Source organism: Callorhinchus milii, unplaced genomic scaffold (assembly GCF_018977255.1).
Source record: "Callorhinchus milii isolate IMCB2004 unplaced genomic scaffold, IMCB_Cmil_1.0 Scaffold17, whole genome shotgun sequence".
NCBI classification, from domain to species: domain Eukaryota; kingdom Metazoa; phylum Chordata; class Chondrichthyes; order Chimaeriformes; family Callorhinchidae; genus Callorhinchus; species Callorhinchus milii.
The window spans coordinates 7,716,901-7,744,248 of NW_024704758.1; the positions used below are offsets into that span (position 1 = coordinate 7,716,901).

Below are 27,348 nucleotides of genomic sequence, written 5' to 3' on the forward strand. Positions count from 1 at the left end.
GGCTGTCGAGCGCGTCTCCATGTGCGCAGCGGCCGGGACTCGGTAACGCGAGTTCGCGGGAAGAACCGGGACTTTTATTTATTGCTCGTTCGTTCGGGGTGGGGGGGAGAGAGAGAGAGGAGGAGGGGAAGGAAAGGAAGGAAGGACAGAGTCGGTGTTATTTTTAAAAGATTATATAAATATATATAAATAATAAAAAAAACCGCGCGCGCGCGCGCCATTCTCCTCGAGAGTAACTTCCAATGGATCCCAACAAGATCATCGAGGCCCTGAGGGGCACCATGGACCCCGCGCTCAGGGAGGCGGCCGAGCGACAACTCAATGAGGTGAGGAAAGTACGGGGGGGGGGAAGCCGTCGAGGCCTCTCATCGCCAGTCGGCTGTGCGCCGCGGCCGGCGAGGGAGGGCCCCGTTAGGCCCCGTGCTTCGCGGTTTGGTAGTCGCGCCGTGTGCCCGGTCTGCGGGCGGGCGGGCGGACAGGCGGGCGGGCGGACAGGCGGGCGGGGCGGATTGTGCGCAAGGCCTCCGCGGTCAGTGTGTGGAGGGAGGGAGGGAGGGAAGGAAGGGCAGCAACGTGGTTTGGTTGGCAGGACGCGGGCCGCGCCGTAAGCCCCGGCTCTGGGTACTGCTGTCCAACTGGAGAGCGGGTTAACGGGATAGCCCTGCACTTGGGGTTAACGGTTCTACCACCCGCCGACTCCTGGAAACCGCGATGATTAATCTCTCCGGTTAACTTTGAGCTGTTCGTGGGGGGTGGGGGGAGACTTCGGAAACGTGTTGGCGTCTGGTAAGCCTTGACTTGGGTTCATTTCAATTGATGAGAGTGATTATTTTTTTTAAACCCCCCCCGAAGCTTGTGAGCGCAGATCGTTCTGCTGCCCGTGGAAATCAAATTATTTCCACGATGTCTCGAGCCTCGCATTCCGCAGAGTAAATTTTCTGCATTGGGACGTAATCGCTTAGTAAAAATAATTACCAGCGACCCATTGGCCAGGTAGGGTTTTTTTTTTTGATTTCCAGGTTTTAACACTGCTTTTAAAATGTTGTGCAATGGGATGATCTGCGGTGTATTTTTTAGAACTTACAGTGTCTATAATACTTGGTGGTTTCTTAAGACTTGTGGCTAAAATTAATACCTGTAGCCGATTTGAATTCCCGATGAAAGCCCAAAAGAGTGTTGACGAATAACCTACACACGTAAACTGTTCAATAGCCTATGTGGCAGTTTTGTTCTGGTATCCCAAACGCTAATAGAGTACAACCCGTTCAATTAGCATTAACTAAGTGACAGTTTCATATGGTATGGAGTTTGAAACTTGGAATGGGATGTAAATGTCGTACTTGGTCGCCACTACGGTTATCGTTGGCAAAAGATATAACTTTCGTGTACAACAGCAAATAAAACGGCCTTAATCTCGATTTAGAATCCAAAGTATGGTTTCTGCTGTTATCTCTGACTTAAATGTTCCATTTTTAGAAATGAGAAAAGGGGGGTGAATGAGATTTTATTTGGACAGTTTTTCCTTTGTATTCTTGCAGTGTTTCCATCCCCAGATCTCCCAATACCTGAAATCAGCTAACCATTAAATGAGGTTACCACTAGGGCAGGGTTTCCCTCCTTAGTATTCCCTTGCAGAAGACATCAGTGTATCTTGTTGGCATTGCTCAGATTTCAAACTGAGGGAAGCGAAGAAGTGAAACGGTCTATTTTAACTGATTAATGCTTAGTGGCACCATGTTGCTCTCTGGCTGTTCCAAGTTTAATGGGGAAGTGCCACTATACCCTATATTTTATTTAGTTAACAGACTTTCATATTTACTTTTTACAGTTGGTGTAAATTTTTAATTGTTTCTGTGTATTTTTTGTGAAAAATGTAAATTGACTTTTGCTCAAATGCTATCAGTTAAAACAAATAATTTTCTAAATACTGTACAGCTTGATTGACAGAAACCAAGACAGTGGACACGTAGAGTGTACTTTCTGCTTGATGTTTCATTCTGTGTTGAAGGACAGCATTCCTCAGCTGATTCTGATAACATGCACTGGGTAGAATTGCCTGAATTCCTAGCCTGTGATGCATTCAAAAGAAAAGTAATGCTGTCTGCTGGTTAATTGTTCCTAGAAAAGGCATTCAAGTTCTGTAGTTGCAGTATTGCAGTGTATTTTCGATGTTGAAATTCTTGGATAACAGTAAGTTGTGCTTAATTTAAAAAAAAATATTTTATGGTAATTTAATTTAAAAAATTGAAATTTACCAAAGTCGCTTCCATTTTCTTCAAGACATTTAAATGTTTGACCAGTAAGAATCCAGTAGTACAACTAATAGTTTAGTGCCAAAAAGCGTAAGTGAAGCAGAAGGAATATCAATCTAGATCTAAGCTTTACGTAGTCTTCATAGGGTGTTGCATGCTATTAACATTGTTATGTTTTGATAGTTTGGATCCTGGTCCTCACCTCCAAAGCCCTCCACGGCCTTGCTACCCCCTATCATCCTGTTTGCTCACTCCGCACAGCGAGCTCCGGCCTGCTTCACATCCCCCGTCTTGCTCGCCCCACTATTGGCGGGTGGGCATTCCGCCACTCTGCTCCCACCCTCTGGAACTCCATTCCGCAGACCCTCCACTCCGCCCCCTTCCTTGCCACCTTCGAAACCCTCCTCTTCAATGGTGCTTTCGATCTCCCTGCTTCTCCCCCTGCCCTCCATCCTCCCCCACCCTGACCCCTAGCTCAGGTCCATAACTCTGTCTGTCCAGCACCCTGGGATGTCCTCCCGACGTGAAAGGCGCTATACAAATGTAATTTTGCTGTTGTTGTTGTTTATTGGCTGAGATGGTTTGTGAATGTATAGGTGATTACTTCTGTTAAACTCACTATTGGTTCATTCACATCTTTGTGGTATAGTATTACGTTTTTGGCATTCTGAGCACATATAAAAAAATTTGCAGCTGATGTATTGGTGTGTTCAATTGGTGATAGGTTAGCAGAAGTTATTACACGTTTGAATGCTGGTTTCAATATCAACAAAGGAATTTTGAGCAAATTGGATTGCATAACAGAAATGTATATTTTGCACAAAAGTCCATGACAGTTCATTGTATAATACGGGTAGAGATCGAGGTATGGATTGACACTGTTGTTGAATTTGTATTGTAGAAATGTTTGAAACTTCTTGTAGGCCAGAATTGTATTGCAATTTCTAGAAAAACTATAAATTTGGGTTGTTGGACTTTCCAAATTGTTTGCAGTGGCCTATGATCTTTCAGTTATGTGCTTTGTAGATTTCATCTCAATGTGACACTTCTACTCTATGCTAAGTTATATTCAGTGTCTACCAATGGTCGTTATTGGCATTGGGTTACAATGTATGCCAACAGTGGCTCTATCATGAATGAGAGTAAGGTTGAAAAACACAAATTTTAACTAACTGGAAATAAAACATTAAGTTTTTAAGACTAGTTTGTGTGATTAAAAAGCAGTTGTTGCAGTATAAATTGGACTTTTTACATCTTGTTCTTCCAGAGGTGTTCTTTGTATAAGCAATCCGTTTTGTGCCGTTTGCAGTTCTTTATCCCTTTCTCAGAACTTTTCACTCGCAAGTTTCCCATCGTGGTTACAAACTTGGCTCAGGCAGTCCTGTTGACTCTCTATTCCTATTTTTGCATATGTTACAGCAAGTTAAACTTTAGCAAAGTGCAAAGTACCGATTTTGGGGAAATTATACTCACAGGAATATTGCAGCTCTATGAAATATAGCTGATTTTGCAGTATTTTGGGAATCTGTTAAAGTTCAACTATATGGCTAATGGGTTAATCTGTACCTACTCCGATCAGATCTTTTGAAAATAGAAAAATGTTATTTTCATATTTCAATTTCTTTAAAACTAAAGATTTGCAATGCAGTAGACTGAGGATTTTCTTCATAACACTGGATATGAGTACTATAGTTTTTTTTCTTATCAAACTTTCTTCCATCCAGCTTGAACCATTCTAACTTTTAATGGAGTACAGTTCAACAGGTTTCTTTTTAACACCTTGCCCAAATGATCAATGTTTTTGTGTGTGCATTCTTGTGTATGTGTTGTCAACAGGCAAGTGCTGCAGGTGGAAGAATATTTGTAGGTATTCACAGTCTTATCCCAAAAGCACCTTCAATAGGGTGCTGCTGGATAATTATCAAGAGTGGGAACTTCACTCTTTTTTTTTCTCTCTCTCTTTCCATCCCCTCCTTATATATTTCAGGTTATCGTGGCTAAAATAGTGTTCTAAATCCTACCTACATTGAGTCATTGAATCAGGTGACACATAATTGGAGGAGGTGTTGCTGCTCTGTCATTAGATCCAAAGGAGATGGGTTGGTGATGTATTCAGTTGTATTTCTAATATCCTGGTTCAGATCCAGCTGGGATTTATTTGAAAGCTTCTGTACTGTAAGGGTCATATGTGAAATGTGCAGTGTCGACATAGTTCCCAGCTCGTACAACGCTGCCCACAATACAGCAAAGAACCACAGACTCACTCGGGGGCCAGAAAGACTATGGTTCCTTTTGTTTGTACTAATTTGGTAGGGGATGCTCATTTGAGCTACGGTTACTCTCTGGAGTTCTAAATGCTGACTGGAAAAGCTGTTCCATCCCCAGCATGGGGTTCCATTATCTTGATATAAAATGTAAATTTCTAATTTGATTTTGAAAGTGTGTTAGCAGGAATTCATGTTTTTAATATTGTTCTTTAACTTTGCAGGCCAACAAAGCTGTCACCTTTGTGTCAACACTTCTACAAATCACAATGTCAGACCAACTGGATTTACCTGTACGACAAGCAGGTAAGGAATTAAAGACCTCAAAATTGCGTAAGACTAATAGGCCTAGGATTGTACAACTGGATGCGAGTTGAACATTAATTCACTGTTAGCACATATATTTCTTCCTAAATATTTGTTAATATTCCTTCATTTAGTACAGCACCATCCACGTCGCAAGGATGTTTCAATGTGCTTTACAGGATTTACTGTAAAGTGTAGGGCCTATACATTTGTGTGGGCAAATATCGAAACAACAGCACTTTTCTCTTCTTGTTGAGCCATTGTTTGCAGTGTCAGCAGAATTAAACATGACCTGAAGTGTCAGGTTTTGATCTCTGTCATTCCAGGAAAGTAACACGGCAAAGTTGCAGTGAGTTTTCTGATTTTCTACTGTAATATACTTTAAACAGTTTAGACAGATAGATTTTCTTCCGATGGTGATGATTCAAGCCGTCAATACATTATCACTGAAGGTATAAAATAAATGTACTTATTGTTTGTGTTTACTGAGACCAAACTAGCTTAACATTGTTGCTTTATGTTAGCTAGGCAGTGCTAGGTGTGCAGGTGAATGCATCATAAAATTCTCACTGTGAATTAAGCACTTGCAACAGTAAAATCTCATTTTTAATCGCATCTTGTCCTATGTGACAGAATGTGTCAATACTTGAAAAACAGTCAATTTTGGGGATGGGTTTACTTACATTGTGGCTTATTTGCATCACCAGAAAAAGTCAATTTGACCCAGGTCCTGTTTGTAATTTTTCTATATTGCAGACAATCCCTTGAATAATAAATGCTCCAATGTTTCTTATTTAGAAATTTTTCAACCTATCAGAAATGAGATTCCATGGACGATTGAAGCCCCATAAGTATGTGTGTGGATTGTTACAACAAAATTACACTTGTAAAGCGGTGGGGATGTCCCAAAGCACTGGACAGACAGTTACGGACCTGAGCTGGGGGTCAGGGAGGGTGGAGGGCAGGTGGGGAAGCAGGGAGTTTGAAGGCATGGTCAAAGAAGAGCGTCTTGAGATGGGTCTTAAAGGTGGCAAGGGAAGGGGGGAGGTGGAGGGACTGTGGGATTGAGTTCCAGAGAGTGGGGGCAGAGTGGCAGAAAACCCGTCCAACAGTGGGGCGAGCGAGGCAGGGGATTAGGAGGAGGAGGATTTTCTGTAAAGTTAGCTTTTGTTTTGTCAGATTGACAATGAGACAAGTATTCCTGATTGGTTCTTTTCTTGAAATAAAACTCAAAAACAATTTAAACACTGTCTACTAATAATCTTAAATGATTGTGTTGGGGCAGTGGCTGCACAAGTTATGTTTGAATGCTTTAGCAGTTTATGTTCGTTATTAGAAAGATCGTTATTAAGGAATATGAAACTGCTGTTAAAAGTATTTAAAAGATCTAACATTGTATCAGGTAATGCTTTTAAATCTCTGTAATCTTCTCTCCTACTTCACTCCCCACCACCAGTCATTCTTTCTGTTATTGAGTAAACGCAGAGACCTCAAGTCTGCTTGAGTTAGCTTATCTCGGAACGGGGAGCTACAATTGGCTTTGGTGGCAAGGCTAGGAAATTGTTCTACCCTGTTGGAATATGTATGTTTGGATGTTGGGTGAGAACAGAACCTGACTAGGTTGTGGTGCCCTTAAAGATCAAATAAGATAAATAAATATTTACAGTGTTAGCTCACACATGAGTACAGTACAGAGGCTTTCAAATAAATCCCAGCTGGATCTGACTTCTTGGATAAAGTTTCAGAGGGTTGCTGGCATCTATGGAAATGTATCCCAGGATCAACAGTTTGCTGGTATAGGGGGTGGGAAGAAATAGCGAACCACTGAGTCATACAGATTAGAAAGGTTGCAGGTTTGATTCCCCAGTCTTTGCTGAGTTAGCTGATCTCAGATAGGGCAGCATTACAATTGGTCAGTAACCCCGTTGGGGTGTACAGTTGTTGTTGTTTAGTGAGGATGCAATCAGCTGTGACCCCCGGAAGGGGAGGGAAATGTTCAGTAAAACATTGTTTTTGCTCAGATTAATTGATAATTATATTGATGCTTTATCCGATTAATTTTGGTAATTGCGATGCTAGCACTAATCTGAGGAAAGGATTGATTAATCATTGCAAATATCTTTATTCTGTGTACCTCCTGCAATTCTTTTACTATTAAAAGTGACCAATGAGGATGTTTCAATTACAATCGTCTTGTCTTATAAGCAGCTTGAACCTGAATTATGGTTGTAAAATGGTAGAGAATGTCGGCTGTGTCAGCATTTTGATATCTGTTCATACCACTGACCCATGATGTGTGGCATTGCTGAAAATATTTGAGTTAATAGAGCAATGTGAAATGAAATGCAGCTGCTTAAATCAAAATATTCTCATTAATATTTTGATCTGAAGGAATATATCCAGCTGGGTTCATATATATTGAACGGCCTAATTATCGAACTAGAATTATTTAGGTATAAATGGGCATGGATTGGAAATTAGATTTTAACTTGAATTTACGGTCTCATTTCTTTATAAGGGTGACGACTACACTGTTAATCAAGGCAAACATTAGTTATATAAAAACTTCAAGGAATATTTCTCAGATGATGCATTTCACTCAAAAGAGTTGTAAGATGAGAATTCTTTAAACTTTTTGTATTAATGTATGGTACATTTTAGTTTTTGTGGCTTTACATTTGATACCCTTTATGTTGCATGACTGCTCAGTTTTTCATCTAAGCATTCTTTTAAGACCTGTTTGTACATGATAGTTACAGTGTTCAACCAGACGTTCTAGAGAAGGCAGTTTCTTTACATTGCCATATAACTAATCCACATTGTTTTCAGCATTGTGTCTAATAATATTTTTCAGGTGTAATTTACTTGAAAAACACAATAACGCAGTTCTGGGCTGAGCGTGAAGCTACTTCAGGTGACATGCAGCCATTTACCATCCCAGAAGACGATCGCCAGTTCATCCGCGACAACATAATAGAGGCTATTATCCAGTCACCTGAGCTGATCAGGTACTTACAATGGAAAAGAATGCTTATAGATTTTGCAGAAAAGGCTGGTCAGATACCAGTGTCTCTTGTTAGTGAGATCCAATGGGATTCCCCAATAAAGGAACCCAAATGAAACTCCGTCCTGTAGCTTGCAGTATATTGCTCTGACCTGCTGCAATATGACCCTAAATCCTGTCAGACTGGAGTTCGAGTGAGATTCTGTGAGGCACTTCTGGATTCCAGTTTAAGGTATTTTGTTAGAAAATAGTACACATTGGCTCCCCTAATTTTTTCTTTCATTTAGAGGACGATAAAATTAGAACTTCTCTAGCCTTTAGCAAAATTGTGGCAATATTTTAACCTTCACAACAAAGTTAGAAAATTGGATAGTGGATTGAAATTCTTTCATCTTTAATTTCTCTATCTTTAACCTCCTTAATTTGTTTGTATGTTAGTCTTGCCTGACTCCACTGGCTCCCTATCCTTCAGAGGAACCAATTCAAGATCCTGGTCCTCAAATACAAAGCCCTCCATGGCCTCACCCCACCCTATCTATGCGACCTCCTAACCCTCTACCAAACCCGCCTGTTCCCTCGGCTCAGCCAGCTCTGGCCTGCTCCATGTCCCCCGACCCACCTGCCCCACCATTGGCGGGAGAGCCTTCAGCCAATCTGCCCCCAACCTCTGGAATTCCATCCCCCGGGCACTCCGCCTCACCCCCTCCTTGGCTTCCTTCAAGTCCCGCCTCAAGACCCTCCTCTTCGACCATGCCATCGGCCACCCTCTTTCCCCACCCCTCCCATACCCCCCCAACCCCAGCTTGGGTCTGAAATGCTGTACTCTGTGCAGCGCCTTGGGATGTCCTCCCGACGTGAAAGGAGCTATACAAATGTAATGTTGTTATTGCTTCACTACCTTTAATTTTTGACTGCAAAGAAAAATTATATTGTCCTTTTCATTAGAGTGCAGCTTACAACTTGCATTCACCAAATAATCAAGCATGACTATCCAGGCCGATGGACTGCTGTGGTGGATAAAATTGGATTTTATTTGCAGTCGGACAACAGTGCCTGTTGGCTTGGAATCCTCCTCTGCCTCTACCAACTGGTGAAGAACTATGAGTAAGCTGCTTCTAGATTTGGGTTAATTTAGCCTCGATAAAACAACTATTGATTTTGTTGAAATCTTTGTACCAATTATGTTTAGATTTGTAATCTTGTTTTACGTACACACGTATCTATCAGGTGTGTTGTGACGAAGTAAAAGGGATTTAGAGGTAATTTGTGGTGGATAGAGAATATTTTAAGGGAACAAAATCCCCAAATACATCAACAGTACAGTCGGTGGCATCACCCAAAAGTGCAATCCTAGAACTCTAAAATGCTAATGTTCAGGTTAACATGTACACTATGTGCAGGCATTGTCTCTGCCTCTGAGAGATTAGACCCAGGTGCCAGTGGTATGATGAGTGTCTAGATTGCATTGCAGTTTGACTGAGATAATTGGGCGGGAAAGGAAGGTAATGGTTTCTCACTTGATTTACTTCCCCCTCCTAAAAAAAAATATTTTATCAATTTCTTAGAAGCAATGACGAATTGTAAATCTTTTGTATCTTTGCTGTGGGTGGCTTAATTTTCCTAGTTTGAAGGTAGAAATATTTTAGGCGATGTTCTACATATCTTTTGATGTACAATCTTGCATATTTTGTGTAAACAGGTACAAGAAACCAGAGGAGCGTAGCCCATTAATAGCAGCTATGCAACACTTTCTGCCAATGATGAAGGATCGATTTGTCCAGCTTTTCTCCGACCCTTCAGATCACTCTGTCCTCATACAGAAACAGATCTTCAAAATTTTCTATGCACTTGTTCAGGTACTATTAATGTGACATGAACCTTCTGATTGCCACCTATAGATCCTTTTCACCATTTCCTTGCTTGTTTCTCTATCCTAGCAATATTCCTTCTAACCATCTAATTGTTTCTGCACTAAGGAATGTATAGTTTTCTGTGCAAGGGCAAAGTTGTCTTGCCTTTCTATAACATTATGCATTGGAGTGAGCCAACCAGGAGCCAGTTTTGTTACTGTTCATGAATTAAGAAGTTTTAGTTTTAAGATGTAAATGTTTAATATAGTTAACAAAATCTCATTTCATTTGAAGTAAATATTGCATGAAGTATCTTTACTAAAACAATTAAGCCATCTTTATTTATAAGATAGTTTTAATTATAATCTGAATAAATGTTATGAATGTAGACTGAAATTTTTGATTTCTAATTTGTGCCAACAGTACACTCTGCCATTGGAGCTGATACACCAACAAAACCTAACCGAATGGATGGAAATACTCAAAACTGTTGTTAATAGAGATGTCCCTCCAGTAAGTTATTAATCATAGAATCGTACAGCACAAAAAGAGGGCGTTCAGCCCATCAAGTCTGTGCCGGCTCTTTGAATAGAGCAATTAATGTCAATCCCACTCCCCAGGCCTTCCCCCATAACCCTGCAAACCCGTCCTCCTCAAATACCCATCCAGCGCGTTTTTAAAAGTAGTTATCGAATCGGCCTCGACCACCCTTTCAGGCAATGAGTTCCATTGCCTGAAAGGGTGGTCGAGGCAATCATCACTACCCCAAGAATTTTATTCTAAATGTGGTACCAAAATGGTTAAATCTATTTTTAATCAAATTCTATAAGAACTTTCTCATTGAACACCTTTGTTCAATGGTTCCCGTTGGCAAATATTTGAACTATTTGCGTAATTACTCGAGGCCATGAGTATGTAACTTGAAATCCCATTAAACATAAATGAATGTATCACTGTCATACAATTTTAATATATTAAATGGATTTTTTTCTATTTTGAAGGAAACTCTTCAAGTAGATGAAGATGATCGGCCTGAGCTCCCTTGGTGGAAGTGCAAGAAATGGGCTTTACACATCTTGGCCAGATTGTTTGAAAGGTGATGCCTTTAAATGTTTAAAATTGAGATTCTGTAATCCTTTCCGATAGTACAAATTAAGAAGCTTTTAAATGTATTTATTTGGTGACTAGATGTTAAATTGTATTTATATCTAATAGGTATGGAAGTCCGGGTAATGTTTCCAAAGAATATAATGAATTTGCTGAAGTGTTCCTCAAGGGTTATGCTGTTAGCATCCAGCAGGTACAGTATTCCTTTCTATAAAATCCTCCCAAAAAGGCACTTTAAATTACAAAATACTACTGTGATTTGAAGCCAAGAAGTAGGGATCTGGGGCTACAGATTTCACTTGTTGCCATTCCTCACTGTTGTTGATTGCCTGCCCAGAGATTTGCTTCTTGGGTTGTATTTGATTTTGCTCCTCATACCCCACACCTTGGAATCCTCTTAGTTTATTGCCATCTCTGCATGATGGTTGCGGAGTTTAGATTTCAGTTAAAGCTTGGGATTCAGGTGGAAGATCTGTGTAAATCCACTAGATGTGTGTGCTGCATTTACAAGTCTATTTATTATTTGCACTTTTTCTTGGTATACAAGACTTTCTTTAGATATTTAAGATCCATGTCATAATGGAGGCTATTTTTATCTGTGCCAGGTGTTATTATTAATATCCTAGCTCTTTATTTACTTCCTGTGCTCTCTTATTCCAGGTGCTGTTTAAAGTGTTGTATCAATACAAAGAAAAACAGTATGTGGCTCCACGTGTATTGCAGCAAACTCTGAATTACATTAACCAGGGTGTTGCTCATGCTGTTACCTGGAAGAATCTAAAGCCTCATATCCAGGTAAGGGTTTGCAGCTACTATATCTCTATAACGTGAGACATCTCCTGCTGTGAAAGGCGCTATATAAATGTAAATTCATGTTGTTGTACTAGCTTGTTTCAACATCCAACTTAGCATGGCTTGCATAACTTTGCAGCAATTTGGTCAATAATTTAGATATTCACAAAATAATGCTAATGAAGATTGTTAAGTGTTTATGTTTAATCTGGCTATTTTTATTTGTTGGTTTAGTAATGAGTACCAATGACGGTCAGGTCATACCTGCTGCCATGGTCCATCCTTGGAGGGGCTAACAAGCAAGCATCAGCCAGTACTACTTGAGTGAATCTTCCAGCTGTTTATAGAATGGCCAAGGGAAGAGAGCAAATCTTATGCCCTCAGGGCCATGTCTACCTAATGCAAAGTCTTAATGGAGATGATGAGCTAACAAGTCACTGATTGTTGGATGTCCACTGCAGTCCACTTTGATTTCAGGCATTGATATTTGACGTTTACAAACTGAAATTGATAAGAAATGTAAAGTGCCATGGTTTCCAACAGCCAGTCAGTACCTTGAAGACTTGGGTAACTGACCACCTGGTGCAGTGATCCATCGGGACTAGGAAGGGCCCAGATTCAACCCTTTTTTCTGATGCATTCACTGTGGCTGAGTGATTTGTGACTTTTTGTGGCTCTTAATGCCAGGTGAAGAGAAAGTAGCTGCTGATTTTAAAGGTGTGAATTTTACTTTATAAATTTAAATTCTAATTTAAAGGATTTTTTTACTGTCTGTAGGGTATTATCCAAGATGTTGTCTTCCCCTTGATGTGCTACACTGATGCAGATGAGGAACTCTGGCAGGAAGATCCATATGAGTATATTCGCATGAAATTTGGTACGGCTGCCTTTTTTGCTCTTTCTTCCCTTTGAGGTGCTTTTCTGTTTTTTTTTGCTCACATAATTTGTGCATGTAAATTCAACAAGCTTCTGTAAAATTTACCATTGGTGAAGAATGTTCATTTCTTTAAATAATGCGTTGTGTGAAAATTTAAATTTTCTGTCCACTTTGAAATTTATGGTCGTTGAAGTTTTCCTGCCATAAAATAGTTTTCTTTTGGGAACAATATGGTTTGTCTACATGGGATCCTGGCCTGGTTTTACTGCATCTTTTTACAGTTTAAATGTAACCTACTTTAAATGCAGTAAATGTGCAATTGGAGAATGTGGATGGGACTCCTTTATTGTGGTTAATTTCTGAGTTTTCTGTACAGATGTGTTTGAAGACTTCATTTCTCCGACGACAGCTGCTCAAACATTACTTTATACAGCTTGCAGTAAGAGGAAAGAAGTAAGTATTACTTTGCAATGGTCTTTAGGTTTTCTGGGGTCCTTTTCAAATTGCACGTGTGTTTTGCAACTAACTTTAGGCAATAGGCACTGTGTGCATAGCATCCATCTATGTTTAGTGCTGTTTTCCAACTGTGTTTTACAGCTGGATTGCAGTGCTCACACAAGACCCGTTGGCCACAGAGAAACATGAGATCATAGTACTGGCCTAGTAGTGTCATAAAATGTTAATTGCTGGCCAGCCTCCAAATTCTCAAACAATGCATTTGTTTAAGATGCCTGGGAGTTTCCGTGCCGTTGGTTGGATATCTATTTCTGGACCAGAAACCTATTGGGAGGGGGGAGGGGGGGCAAACCACTGTAACCCAATAGAGGAAAACCTGATTTTTAGCAATTGCTTTACCAATTACGTAAGGTGTAGAATTAAAAATTGCCGACCTTTTGCCACTGACGTTACTTATGTGTAGGAAGAGTTGAGAACTTCACTTCCTCGTCAGCAGTAATACAAAAACAGAATTATATTTGTATAGCGCCTTTCACATCGGGAGGACGTCCCAAGGTGCTAATTCCTGCATATTACGCAGCGCATATTACGCATATTACCTGCCAACCCGTAAATTGGTCAGTTTGAGCATTCAAAGTTGACTATTCACTGCCAGAAGCCACAATTGACCTGTGAGACAGTGCACCATTAAAGAGCACTATAACAGCATTCCCATGCATAGTAAATAATTGCATGTAATATGTTTGGGGCATTTCTTATTTAAATAAACAGCGGGGGAGCAAAATGCTCATAATTGAAAACTGGTCACTAATGAAGGGAAGGTGTATTAGAGCACCACCTCATGGTATTGAGTGGTCGGCTTGGCTTTGTGCCAGAAAATCTCTTGTTTCTTGAGTTGGTGACTAATTAGTAATCAAACGATTCCCCATGAAAAAAGTCTGTGCTTTCTCAAGCTCTTACATACATCTGAGCAACTGATTCAGAATGACACAAGAGGAAGTTGCAGTAATGCAGTTCTGAAGAATAACCATTGGATTTGTTTAAGCTTTATTTGTTGGAATAGATTGAACTCTGGCATTATCAGTTTTTCTGGTTCAACTTTCCAATGTTCATTCCGCCTCTTATATTTCCACTCATTTTGCTTTAATTTAACATGTACAGTATTGGAGTAAATGTTAATCTTGCAAATATAACTGATTTTTGATGCAGGTGTTGCAGAAAACTATGGGGTTCTGTTACCAAATTCTTACAGAACCAACTGTTGATCCTCGGAAGAAAGATGGAGCTTTGCATATGATTGGATCGTTAGCAGAAGTACTATTAAAGGTGGGTGATGTCGAAATTACTTAAGTACCTGCCACTTAAGGAAACAATCTTATTTGTTTATGGCTCCTGGTGACTAAAATGTCAACCCCCCACTTATACCTCAAATTTATCCTTTACAATTTTTCCTCTGGTTATTGCTTCTGCAAACCATAATTTCCTTTTAGCCTGATTGCAGGCAAATTAATTCCATAATAATAATAACAATAATCCTTGCATTTGGTACAGTGCCTAATAAAGTCTTCAAGACATCTCAAAAAATACATAAAACAATTATCTTTCCTCTCTTTTCCACCGTCTACCCTCCTTTACTTCTCCCCTCCCCCCACCACGCAAATAACACCCAGAAATGAGATTTACATTTAACTCTCGAGTGCAGGGTTGCAGAACTCATGTTGCCAACACTCATTCTAGGTTGTAGATGCCTATTTTGTTTTCCTCCATTGCCAGGTTGACCTGGATGACAATTTTCTAAATTTAAGTTTCCAGTTGGCTGGAAAAGATGCTTTTCACAAACCGTAACTTTTTAATTTAAAAAAATCGCCTTGCTCCTGCCTCCAAATGGGAATGCTTAGAGAAAGAAGGAAAAGCTTAGATCGCTCACAAAATACACAGTCAATCCACTTTATAAGTATATTCCGTGGAGTGCTTTAAGACATCTCAACAATGTGAAAGGTACTATATCAATAGCAAGGGTTATTATTATAAAAAAAAGTGTTACTTTTTTAATAAAGAGACAGCAGAATAGATCTCCACATATAATTTTATTATCAAATTGTGCTTTCCATATTTCCTTTATTGTTACACGTTTAACGAGTTTAAGCCATTTTCACTTCTCCTTCTGAAACAGAAAAAGATCTACAAGGATCAGATGGAATTTATGTTACAGAACCATGTCTTCCCATTATTCAGCAGTGACCTGGGGTACATGAGAGCAAGGGTGAGTATGTGTACTTCATACGTTGCATCTTGAGCATTATCTGAGGCTTTTTTTTCCTAGACATTTTTTTCCTCTTTTGAAGGTATTGAATCATTTTTCCTTCTACTGGAAAGAGATAGCATTATAAACGTAATTCTTAATCTGTACAGTTTTTGAAGGTTGCAGTTACTATGACAGAGATGCTGTTAATTGGAATACAGTTGTTGAGAGCCTGTTAGTAGATTTTTATGTAAACCGCACCCTTTTTAAACCCATTTCTAATTACATCATTCAATAAATTCTGATGAGTGTAATGCTGTTATGGTTTCTTTGTTGTCGAAGGCTATTTTGGTTAACTGCATGTCATTTTTAAAAAGCAGTATTTCTATGAATTTGCAGATATTTCTTAGAACATTTTGCCATCACGTTGTTTCTGCGAGGCAGTGTTTGGCAGCTGGATTTATGTGCTCACACACAACCTTCTGACCATAGTGGAGTAAAATAAGCAAGGTCCTTTGATTAAACCAACCTTAAACATTGATTTTGAACAATTCACAAATTTGGTTTGTGACTTGTGATGGGTGATTATCTAGGAATAGACTAATGGGTGCAATTGGTTGACTAATCTGTGAAACAATTAATTGGAATGTCTATAGAATTACTTTTTTGCATCCCATGTAAATCTTTTATCAGAAAAAGGATAAAGGGGCAGTGGGTGTGGTAGGAGAGAGGAAAGTGTCTTGCTTATGCCTTTTCTGACGTGCTGCAATCTATTCTGATGCTAGCGCTTGCACACAAACATGATCCAGAGCTTTCAGGAGAGAGGGGGAAGTTGGCAAGCAGTTTATTTGTAGACTTCAAGAACGATATTCAATTAGTCTTTCTGTTTGCAAACCTCTAGCTCTGACCATAGAACTCGTTGACTTGTCAATTTTAGGCCTGTTGGGTCCTTCATTATTTCTGTGAAGTTAAGTTTAAAATTGACCAGAACCTGCAGACTGCTCTGGAGCTGACTCGGCGATGCCTAATTGAAGATAAGGAAATGCCTGTGAAAGTAGAGGCTGCTATAGCTCTTCAGGTCCTCATCAGTAACCAAGAGAAAGGTAACCAATGCCACGAAAAAAGCTTTAAATGTGTTTTTCTTATTTTACCTTTTTTTATATAAAAGGCTGCTTCCATAGTCAAGGGATTGCTTGACTCGCAAATGTCATTGAGCAGCAATTTAAAGAGTGAAAAAGACGCTGCTGCCAGTGAAGGCATCTTTATTCTCCATTAGCCTTCATGGGAGTAGCCTGGCAATTTATTTGCTGTGTTTTCCCTCTACTGGCATTGTACCCTTTCCACTTGCTTGTGGATATGGTGGCAGCTTTCCACTGCAAATAGTCTCCTTGGAGGTATAAGAGCTCTTAACTTTTGTTTGTGCCATAGACAGTACTGAAATGTGTTGTGATATAGTTCCATCCGTTGAGACCATGGTGTCCTTGTTTTAGAATTGGTCTGAACTTTAACTGTTAACCAACCAAACCAACTAAACTTGGACTGAAGAGGATGCTGAATTTCTGGGTTGTCCCATTGGCATCTAATCAGATAGGATTTTACCGGCCATAGCAGTCAAGTTAATTTTTTTTAAATTGGGAATCTGGCTCAGATCTGCCATACTTAAAATACTTCCCCTTTGGGTCGCCAATGTGATACCAATTATTTTTTATTAGAATTATCTGGGGTCTGATTTTGACGATCTTGTTGCAACTGCACCTAGTAAAGTAATTGCAAGTCTGATAATGCTGAATACATGCCATACTATAAAATGTTCCAAAAGGTAAAGAAACATGGTAGTTTGCTACTATGTTTGTGGTGGACATTAAACCTTGTAAGCATTTTTCATTCTATAACTGTTTTTTTTGTGTATAAATAACCTTTTTGATTAGTTATCTGCAATTGTCTCCATTCTACACCTTTTTTTGTGTTATTCTGTCAGTTCAGAGTCTCCTTGTACTTATCCGCATAAAACAATTAACGCAGTCTATTACCAGTTCATTGTAACCCAGTGCTACAATCAGAAATGCCACCTTATGCTATTCAGTGTTCTTAAGTGTGTGTGTCTATATGTATATATATATTAATATTTAATTATCAATGAAAGTTCCTTGAAGTTCTTCTAATTTACAACTGGTACTCTGTAAGGTGCTATTAAGAAGACGTTGAGCAATTGGCCCCTTGATTATTATTCACCTGTCCTATCAGACGTTCGCTAAAAGTTGCTTCACTGTCTCGCAGAATGTTAGCTGAGGCAGCTTCTGGACAATTATGATCTCCCCATTTTGGTGCAGAGAACTTGTCTTGAAGTTTAAAGCCTGCAGTTGGTTAGTTAATTTGGAGTGTTTTAAAGCCCAAATGTGCTGGACGAGGGGGTGGGGGAGAAAAATCATCTGGGCTGCAATTCAACACCTAACAATTTGTATAAAGGGCCTGGGACTAGCTTTCAGATCTGCCCTCTGACTTGACAATGCCCGTCACCGGTAGCCCTACAAGAAAAAAAGGACAAAGACATTTTAAGATGAAGTCTTGCTTTATGTAAGCAGTTAGTCCATGTGAACTGATTGTGTAATATGTTTCCCTTTCAGCTAAGGACTACATCAAACCTTTTATTAGACCTGTGATGCAGGCCTTACTACACATTGTGAGAGAGACTGAGAATGATGACTTAACTAACGTGATTCAAAAAATGATCTGTGAATATAGTGAAGAGGTGACCCCTATTGCTGTGGAGATGACTCAGCATTTGGTAAGTGGTTTAATTGTTAGATCTGCTTGTGAATAATCGTGCCTATAACTATTGTATAGCTCATAATTACAATCTTGTGACTGTATTGTGTTGGTTAGATCCACTGATTAGTTGTCTTTGTACTCATGCACATTTGAGGTGTCGTAAAGTTGAGCTAAAAGTTTATTGCTGAAGTGAAATAACTTCTAATAAAATTTGAGCCTTTGGTTTTTATTTTAGGCAATGACCTTTAACCAAGTAATCCAAACGGGTCCGGATGAAGAAGGCAGTGATGACAAAGCAGTTACAGCCATGGGAATCCTTAACACAATAGATACACTCCTTAGTGTTGTGGAGGATCACAAGGAGGTTAGTGTTGTACATATGTCAAAATTGCAACCCTAAAATGATTAAATAAGCGATTTGTTTTATGTATTTTCATTCATGTGCTGAATATTAGTGGTGTGAAATAGTTTGATGATGTCTATCTTGGTTTTGAATGGCTGATAAATATATTCATTGTTTTGAAGGAAATAGTTTGCAATGATGCACTAGATTTTTCTAACTTGTTCTCGGAATCTAATTGTACAAACTTGTCTTCATTATGGAGGGCTAAGATTGGTCATTCTCTGTCGTGACGAATGTTTCTTTGTTGCATTGAGAAGCTGACATTTTTAATATTGTGGGGTTAAATTCTTTGGTTGGCAGGCAGGCTGTGTGCAAGGTATCTGTCCCTGTTTAGTGCTGTTTTCTGACTGTGTTTTGCAGCTGGTTTGCAGTGCTCACACATACCCTGCTGACCACAGAGAAAAACGAGATCATAGTACTGGTCCAGTGACGTCGCAAGACAGTTTGCCACTGATCAGCCTCCAAACTCTCATACAACAGTTTAATAGCTCAGTGCATTGATCCGTGTGCATGGATCAAAATGCTCTTTAAATGGAAGTGTGTAGTTACCTAAAATATATATTATTTTAAATGGACACGTGATGATCGCTGTGGTTGCTGCCACTTTCACAGTAGTGTAGCTGATATTTGACAAAATGATGTGGATGAGTATTTCACCATTGAAAGGAGTTGATTGTGATGATGAGCAATATTGGTGAATACTATAGATAGTTATTGGTATGACTTGAAGAACCTGATAGTTTATTTGATTCTGAAATCAGATCCACTCGAAGACTAAGTGAAACATTTCTCTTTTAGATCACCCAGCAGCTTGAAGGCATCTGTTTACAGGTTATTGGAACAGTCTTGCAACAACATGTGTTGGGTATGTGGTTTCTTGCTTCCCTGTATCATTGTACTGTAGTTGGATCATATTTAGTGAATTAATTAGTTTTTTTTCTGGCAGAATTTTATGAAGAAATCTTGTCCTTGGCACACAGTCTGACCTGTCAGCAGGTCTCACCACAGATGTGGCAGCTCTTGCCTCTTGTCTTTGAGGTGTTTCAGCAAGATGGTTTTGACTATTTTACTGGTAAGCAGAAAAATTGTTATTATTTGATTTGTACAATGCATCTGTGCCAGCTAAAACTGAGTCTCCTATATAATGTACACAAAATACTTTTGATTATACTCAGCAATGTAGATTCAAAGAATCCAACACTGAACAATTGGAGCAGAGATCTGGATCTTGACTTCAATAGGTGTTAGTATAGATATGTTCTCATTGGGTAAAATGTGTTAGGTCTAGACCAAAGTATTATTTCTGTAACGTGTGATAATCACAGAATAACCCAGCCTGCCTCACCTTGGTTGTGAAGTTTAGAAAGAGCTGGTGCCTAGTGAGCTCAAGTTGCTCAGTGAAAAGAGGTAATTTTTGCAGTTTGGTAAGATGCTCTGGGGAGAAAATTTGATCTGAACTGACTTACTCCATTTTGCCAGTGTATGGTGATGTATAGTTGACTAGAGTAACCAAAGTAGACTCTAGTTTGACTGTGATATATTCTGCAGTAGAGTAGCTAGCCAAAAAAGCAGGCTTGCTGTAATTTATAAGATTACATTGCCATCTTAATACACTACCTTGGGAAGAGGAGGAACTGAACTAGAATGAAGGATAAAAAGAAATTTAACCGTCAAGAGTGCTTGGTATAGTTGAGCAGGTTTGCTCTTTTCCCCCTAAAATATGGCAATTAAAGTGTGTTTAACAAGTAAGGTGAAGATACATTATTTCTTATCTCTTATTAAACCCCAGAAACCATATGTTGATGGATCTTTGGTAGATGTAATCTATTTAACACAATTAATCCATAATTGGTATAATAACTCCAGCAGCTATACTTTGCTTCACTGACTTTGAATATGCTGATGTACAATTCATTGAGAACACATCACTGTTGGAGGTGATCTGAAGCATTTCTATTTTCTACAAACTTTATTTCTTGGTTTTTGGTGTATTGATTAGGCTAAGAATGTGTTTGGAAACTTCCCTCGTTGACAAGATTAGAGGTGCTGTTTTTTTTTAAACACAACCTATCCCAAATTGCGGTATTTGTGCCTTGCAATTATGATATTTTGAATTCTAATATGTGATATTGTGAGTTTTCCAAAATGTTTTTTAATGATATTTTTGTAAAACCAAAGTTTGAAGGCAACAAAACTTGGTGAAATTGCACCTTCAGTACGGTACAGGCCACATCATTTAAAAAGTTCTTTTGAATTGCAGATATGATGCCTCTCTTACACAATTATGTAACGGTTGACACCGACACGCTATTGTCTGACACCAAATATCTGGAAATGATCTACAGCATGTGCAAAAAGGTGAGTCGGTTAGCCGTGCAGTGGTAAAATAATGATGGCCCGTTCCCATGCTAACTCAGTATTCAGCCAGCAACCTGAATTTTCTTATCAAAGCAGTTTTTGAGTCCGCATTTATTGTTCTGCCACACATTGAGAGCGAGTGCTGAAACTGGCATTGAATCAAAATTTAGTTCAAATCTAGATTTGATAGAAAAATTATAATATTACTGGCTAAATTCTGCTTTTCTGCATTCTTTCATCATTGTATGAAAGTGTTCTTCCATAATTTTCTGGCCTGCTGTAAATTCACAAGGTCAACTACATTTGCAGGAAGAGCTTCAGGTGGAACTTTAGTGGAATGGATGGTAAATAGAGTATCTTGGACCACTAATGCATACCTCCTTTAATGCAACATTGATAGGTAGCTGGAGAGCAGCTAGCTTGGGCCCTCCACCCCTGAATTAGGGAATGGTGTGCAGTGCTAAGAGACCTAAAGAGGGATGAATAACAGATAAAGCTGAATGAGTATAACCAATACAGCTTGATGAGCCCTTGAAGCTTCCTTTGTTGTTCTGGGTTCCTAATGTTAAGGTGTCCATTCTCCATTGTGAGCACTTCTCACTTTCCCAAAATCTTTTCGCTTAATTTCTATTCTGTTTTATAGCTAGAAAATCGATTCTTTCTTTTAGGTATTAACAGGGGATGCAGGAGAGGATGCAGAATGCCATGCAGCTAAACTGCTAGAAGTCGTTATTCTACAGTGTAAGGGCCGAGGCATTGACCAGGTTGGTATGAGATTGATGTAGATAATAGCTCAATTTTATTTTATGTAATCACAAACGTAAATACAAATATGAAGTAAAACATTTTGAAAATGGTTGTCCTTTTCCATTCTATTGCTGTTAATTAGAGCCTGCATGCAAATGTTCTGTAATGGGATTTGAATTTATCGCTTTGGTAATTTGATGTTTTGCTGGATTTTGACCATAAATTGATGTGGGATATTCTTTCAAATGCACTTAATATACTTTTATTTTCTCCTTAGTGTATACCGCTGTTTGTAGAAGCAGCACTTGAGAGGCTGACCAGGGAAGTAAAGACCAGTGAATTAAGGACTATGTGTCTGCAAGTTGCCATTGCTGCATTGTACTACAGCCCCCATCTCCTGTTGAGCACCTTGGAAAATCTGCACTTCCCCAACAACACAGAGCCAATCACCACACAATTTGTTAACCAGTGGCTTAATGATGTAGATTGCTTTTTAGGGTAAGTGAATCGGCTCAATGTCTAAAGGAAAAATATCCAATTTTGAGGCTGTTTGAGATTGTGAAAACTATCTTACTGTACTGTTTTTGGATTTAAAGCATCTATTATTATTGGTCTGTGGGTGATGATGTGGCATAGCAATAGAACTGTGACATTCAGTGATGAGCTTGCTGCATTTCTGTATATTGTGGCATAGTGTGGTGATCCAGTGAGTGAATCTAAAACCTGTTTCCATAACAGCTTTGACTACCATCTTGTGTGTACCATGTCATGCCTGGGAAGTGGGACCTGGGGACCTATATGCATTGGGATGGTGATAGGCACGGAAACAGACCTACATAGTCCATGCCTGATTTACACTTCACAAGAACCCCCACCTTCAAAATCCCCGCTATTGCCATCTCACTCATGTATACATCAAGTTTTCTCTTAAATATATGAAGGCGATTTGCTAATAATCACAGCTTCCTATAATGGGTTCCACATTGTTACCATGCTCTCTAGACCTACCACTGACTAGTTTACATTTATGTCCTGTAGTTACGGACTCGCCAACAAGTGGAAATATCTTTATCCACATCCACCTTATCAAATCCTTTCATAGTCTTGAACATCTCTATCAGGTCCTTCCCTCTTAATGTAAGCAAAGAAATTCTGTTTATGCAGAGGGGTGGATTATAAAGTCTTTTTCTATTGTCAAGTCAATCTGGCTGGTTTTGTGAGAATGCCATGTAATTCTATTACCTGTCAGTTTTTATACAGCTAATGTGCTTATTTGTATCCATTTTGTATATATGCATCTAATTAATTGTGCTGCTTTTTCTTACAGTTTACATGACCGGAAAATGTGTGTGTTGGGTCTATGTGCCCTGATTGAGCTAGAACAGAGGCCACAGATTTTGAACCAGGTTTCAGGGCAAATCCTACCAGCTCTGACCCTCCTCTTCGGTGGATTGAAGAGAGCCTATGCTTGCCGTGCAGAGCATGAAAACGATAGTGACGATGATGAGGATGGAGATGAAGATGATGAAAATGGTACGACTCCAGTGTGATTAGAAAACCTATGTCAGGAGCCAAAATTTAATTTTCAATCACTAAACTTGAGTAATTTGTCCCTAAATATGTGTTATGGAAAGTTGTTAAGTTTTTTTGGAGCAAAAAGAAATCCAGAGTATGATTTTATCTGATACTGAGGGGTCAGTGTACCAAGTGTATTTTGGTAGATTTAAGGGTGCCCTAGCTCAGCCTGACCATATCATAATCAAACGTTCAAATGTGCACTTCTGCAAAATGATTTTCCTTTTATTTATTTATTTATTTAAATATAGTATATATTGTTAATGTGTACGTTTATCCAACGCATGAACTATGGAATTTGCTATTTTTTTAAAAAGGTGTCAAAACCGGGCACAACACAGACTAGCTTTGCAATGTGTAAAAGATTCATCAGTTGGCAAAACAGGTAGTAACTAATTTATTTTGACAGAATTGGGAAGTGATGAAGATGATATTGATGAGGATGGACAAGAGTATCTGGAAATGCTGGCGAAGCAGGCGGGGGAAGATGGTGATGACGAGGAATGGGAGGATGATGATGCAGAGGAGACTGCTCTGGAGGGATACTGCACCATTGTTGATGATGAAGATAGCAATATAGACGAATATCAAATATTCAAAACTGTACTCCAAAGTATGAAGCTGTTCAAGCATTTTTTAATTAAACTTAAGATGTCCCTGGATTTGTGTCTTTTGAGGAATTCAGTGTTACGAACTTAAAGCTGTAAATCCATTCTAGGCTATATTTGAAACTTACTTTCCCAAAATAATTATTAATTCATAACATAAGATAGCTCTACAGAGCAGCACACTATCCTGTTACACAGAATAATGGTGGGATGTGTAGAACAATATGCTGCAACTGTATTTTGGTTAAACATCTGGTCAACGCGGACTATATTTTTTATCTGTAATTATTATGTTCACTGTTTATTAATAGTTTTGTAAAATATGAAAATGATATTTGAGTTGAAACACGATTTAGTCTGAAATTGTACAGTCATATTAATTCGCCATTTCCATTTATTTCAGTGATGTTGCAGTGTATTACAGATTGGCTGCAGCATAGCTTTCATATTCTAGTAAAACTTAATTTTGGTGATTACTTTGAAACAATACTTCATTAGATTAGGTTATTTTAATAATCTTTGCATTTGATATAATGCCTTATAACATTGTCAAAACTTTGCAGTACTTCACATGATGTATTGTATAGCGACCGTATTTGTAGGCATTTGCAGGTGGTAATAATAATAATACAGTAGGTCAATTTAAAGTATAACTAGTCTTAGTCCATTTGTTTCTTTTTCAGCTACTCAAAACCGCGATCCAACCTGGTACCAAGCCCTAACGTGTAATCTCACTGATGAGCATAGGAAGCAGTTACAAGATATTGGAACTCTTGCAGACCAGAGAAGAGCTGCTCTAGGTGCTTACGTAACCTTTTCTCAGTTTGGGTGGGGAAGTGGAGGTCCAAAAACTGTTGCAAAATACTGAAAAATGGCTGCTTGGTCCTCATAAAGGGCAGTGGTATTCTACAGAATTGAACTGTGAAATGGTCAGCAGTTTGGGTATTGGCTGTATGCTTTTAACCTTGCTTTTTCCACATAATCCTGATCATTGATGTTTCTAGTATGTAGAATGCTTGTTTTGAATGCAACTGTCATTGTTACAATTTCCTTTCATGGTGCAATCAGATTAAAAGCTTGGGGCTGTTAATTTCCTAAAGAAAACTAATAAGACTTTTTCTATTTTATTTCAGAGTCCAAAATGATTGAAAAACATGGTGGATACAAGTTCAATACTCCTGTAGTGCCAACTTCATTCAATTTTGGTGGTTCTGCCCCAGGAATGAATTGAGTTTGCTTTTGATTCATTGTACTGTGTGACTGATTGTAGTGAAAGCTTGTGTTGTTCCTTCCAGTAGTGGTTCCAAAAAATAATAAAATAAATCCGTTCTCATCCACAAAATTCACTCAACTTCCTACTACTGTACGTGGAATGGACAAAATGCCCAGAGAAGTGGGATTTTGATCATGAGAGCCCTCTGGAAAAGAAAAAACAGGTTTCAGAGGAACATCGGCCTGAGAGAGAGACTAGTGTAAACAAATCTCCAAACCTATTGCATCATGGGAACCTGAAAGGCGAGGGGGAATGTCATGTTGACAGCTTTTTTTTCTTGGTTACATTTCAGGCTAGGAAATCATTGGCTTCTGGGACAATTTCAGCACATCTGTAGTTTAGGCTAGCAGGCTCCTCCAATGTTTACATCCATAAGAGTGTTGGTATTAGTCTGGTTTTCCACATTTCAAGTTCATTTTTAATGTAAATATGCCATGGCACGTGGATAACTTGCAAAATTGTCTCCAAATTTTCCTGTTCACCCAGGATTAAAAATGATTGTATTCAGATGTAGAGTATCGGACACGGATCATAACACTACATAATGGCAGATGTGTATTTGTAAATGCATAAATAGCACTTTGATATTATGAAAGCCTTCTAGCCTTCTGTATTGAATAGCAAGTTTATTTGCTATTCTATTACAAATTTAAGGGACATGTGGTCTAAATATAAGTGGAGTCATTAAGTTTAAAAATTGTGCTCTTTGACCAGAGGTGTCTTGCCTGTAGCCACCACCTCTGGTTTTGATTGGGATTTTGGCTGTAAAAGAGTCAATGATATTCCATTGCTGCTGAAAATGGAAATGCCCTCAGTGCCCTTTTTTAAGCTCTCTATTTACAAGTCTTTAAAAATGAAATTTGGATACAGTGAAATTGTTGTAAGCACTGATGAGACTAATTCAGTAAACAAAGTCTATATAGAAGCATGTAAAATTGGACCTGAACATGAAGCTCTAATATTAAGAGCAAAAAAAACAAAAGTACTGTAATTGGTTGATGTGTGTATGGATGATCCATCTGTATATGCAACAAACTATTAAAAAAAAATTGGGTTGAACTTTGTTGTAAAAAGTCATTTGTGTAAATTACATACCTTTTTTTGTTTTTTCTAAAAAAAAGGGCTTTCGAGGTTAGGAGTAAAATACACTGGTTACCCTTTAAAGGCGAGTGTTTCTTCATGAGTAACCCGTTTTGTCATTCTCAACACACAATCCAAATTGAGATGTGCACAGTAAACAGATTATGGTTACACTTGTGCTTATAAAATGCGGTGCAGTGTCACTTAGTGACTAAAATAAGTGTTTTTAAAAAGTGAATTGGTTATCTGTTCATTGAGGTTGCAAACCAGTTTTGGCTGCGCTGGCTAGTTATCATTTGAACAGATCTACCTTGTCTTTAAGATAACGCTTAAAAAAAAATCACTATTGCATTATGCTGCACTTTTTTAACACAGGCTGTGATCAGGAGGTGCCAAAGTTGAGAAATGGTGATTTTGGAATTCACTGCAGTATTGTGGCAGATGATTAAAGGTTGGAAGATGGAGTGTTTGAAGTGCAGAAAATCACGCTGGAAGGCTGGGGAATTGGACAGGAGCACCAAAGTGGCTGAAGTTGGCACAGAAGCTATTATATATCGGATCAGAATGACAATATACAAGACCAAGGATGATGAAGTTGGGACGTTTGAGTATCTACCAATAAAACCAGGCAGTGATGTCGCAGAAGAACGAACATTAATCATTTTTGCAGATTGCTGTAACCCTGTGGTGATATTCAGTTACAAAACTTTATTTAAAAAAAATTGAGCGCTCAGTACTGAACATGAAAAGCTAATTAAATTTAACACGCAACCAGTTGGGTTGAGGATGTTGCCAGAGTACATTGTTGTCTCTGAGAAGTGTATTTTGAATGTAGCTCTTAAAATATCAACTGCATTAAATTGACCTTTTCACTTTGTGTCTGTGATGTCCATACCACTCTTAAACATGTAGTTTCATGTGTGAGCAAAATATTTCTTGTACTCTGCTTAAGTACAAGAGAAATCCAACAATAGGGGGAATGTCAAATTGTAATGATTTAATTTCCCATTTCCATTGGATAATTGTATAGGAACTCTTGTAAAGACTTAGCACTAACGCAAAAAAGCAAGGTTAGTTATTTACTGTTTGCCTGTTGTCATTATGCTTTCATTGACATTTTTTTCCATTTTCACTGCATAATTTGAGATTATTTTACATCAGCAAAAATATCCTGGAAAGTTTTCTGGAGTTATGATGGTGTTGGACTTTGAGTTTGGTTTACTTGCTTTTTTTAAAAAAAAACAGAATGCTATCAACAAGTTTAACTCTTCACATGCTGTGGATAAATTCAATAACTGGGTAACTTAAATATTGATCCTTTGGTTTGACTTCTTTCTTTGAAATCTGCCACTTCTTCCAAAGTGCGCAATGAATGTTGGGAAGAT

General features: G+C 38.7%; 1 protein-coding gene and 2 non-coding genes across 3 annotated transcripts; all 3 read left to right on the plus strand.

The window, feature by feature from the left end:
- The first annotated feature begins 207 nt into the window (after positions 1–207).
- Positions 208–26,840, plus strand: ipo7 (importin 7). The gene is made up of 25 exons (XM_007887577.2): positions 208–326; positions 4,741–4,822; positions 7,677–7,830; positions 8,772–8,930; positions 9,526–9,682; positions 10,100–10,189; positions 10,678–10,772; positions 10,892–10,976; positions 11,444–11,578; positions 12,353–12,452; positions 12,829–12,905; positions 14,118–14,234; positions 15,082–15,171; positions 16,088–16,253; positions 17,775–17,935; positions 18,155–18,283; positions 19,121–19,187; positions 19,269–19,394; positions 20,583–20,680; positions 21,349–21,444; positions 21,705–21,925; positions 22,755–22,960; positions 23,412–23,615; positions 24,294–24,410; positions 24,744–26,840. Exons 1-25 carry the CDS (start codon positions 243–245, stop codon positions 24,839–24,841), a joined length of 3,114 nt encoding a protein of 1,037 aa, XP_007885768.1. The 5' UTR covers positions 208–242; the 3' UTR covers positions 24,842–26,840.
- On the plus strand, positions 12,989–13,167 carry LOC121850348. The gene has a single exon (XR_006085561.1). It is a non-coding gene; the product is annotated as a small nucleolar RNA SNORA23 (small nucleolar RNA).
- LOC121850349 lies at positions 18,622–18,801 on the plus strand. Its single transcript, XR_006085562.1, has one exon. It is a non-coding gene; the product is annotated as a small nucleolar RNA SNORA23 (small nucleolar RNA).
- Positions 26,841–27,348: the final 508 nt, after the last annotated feature.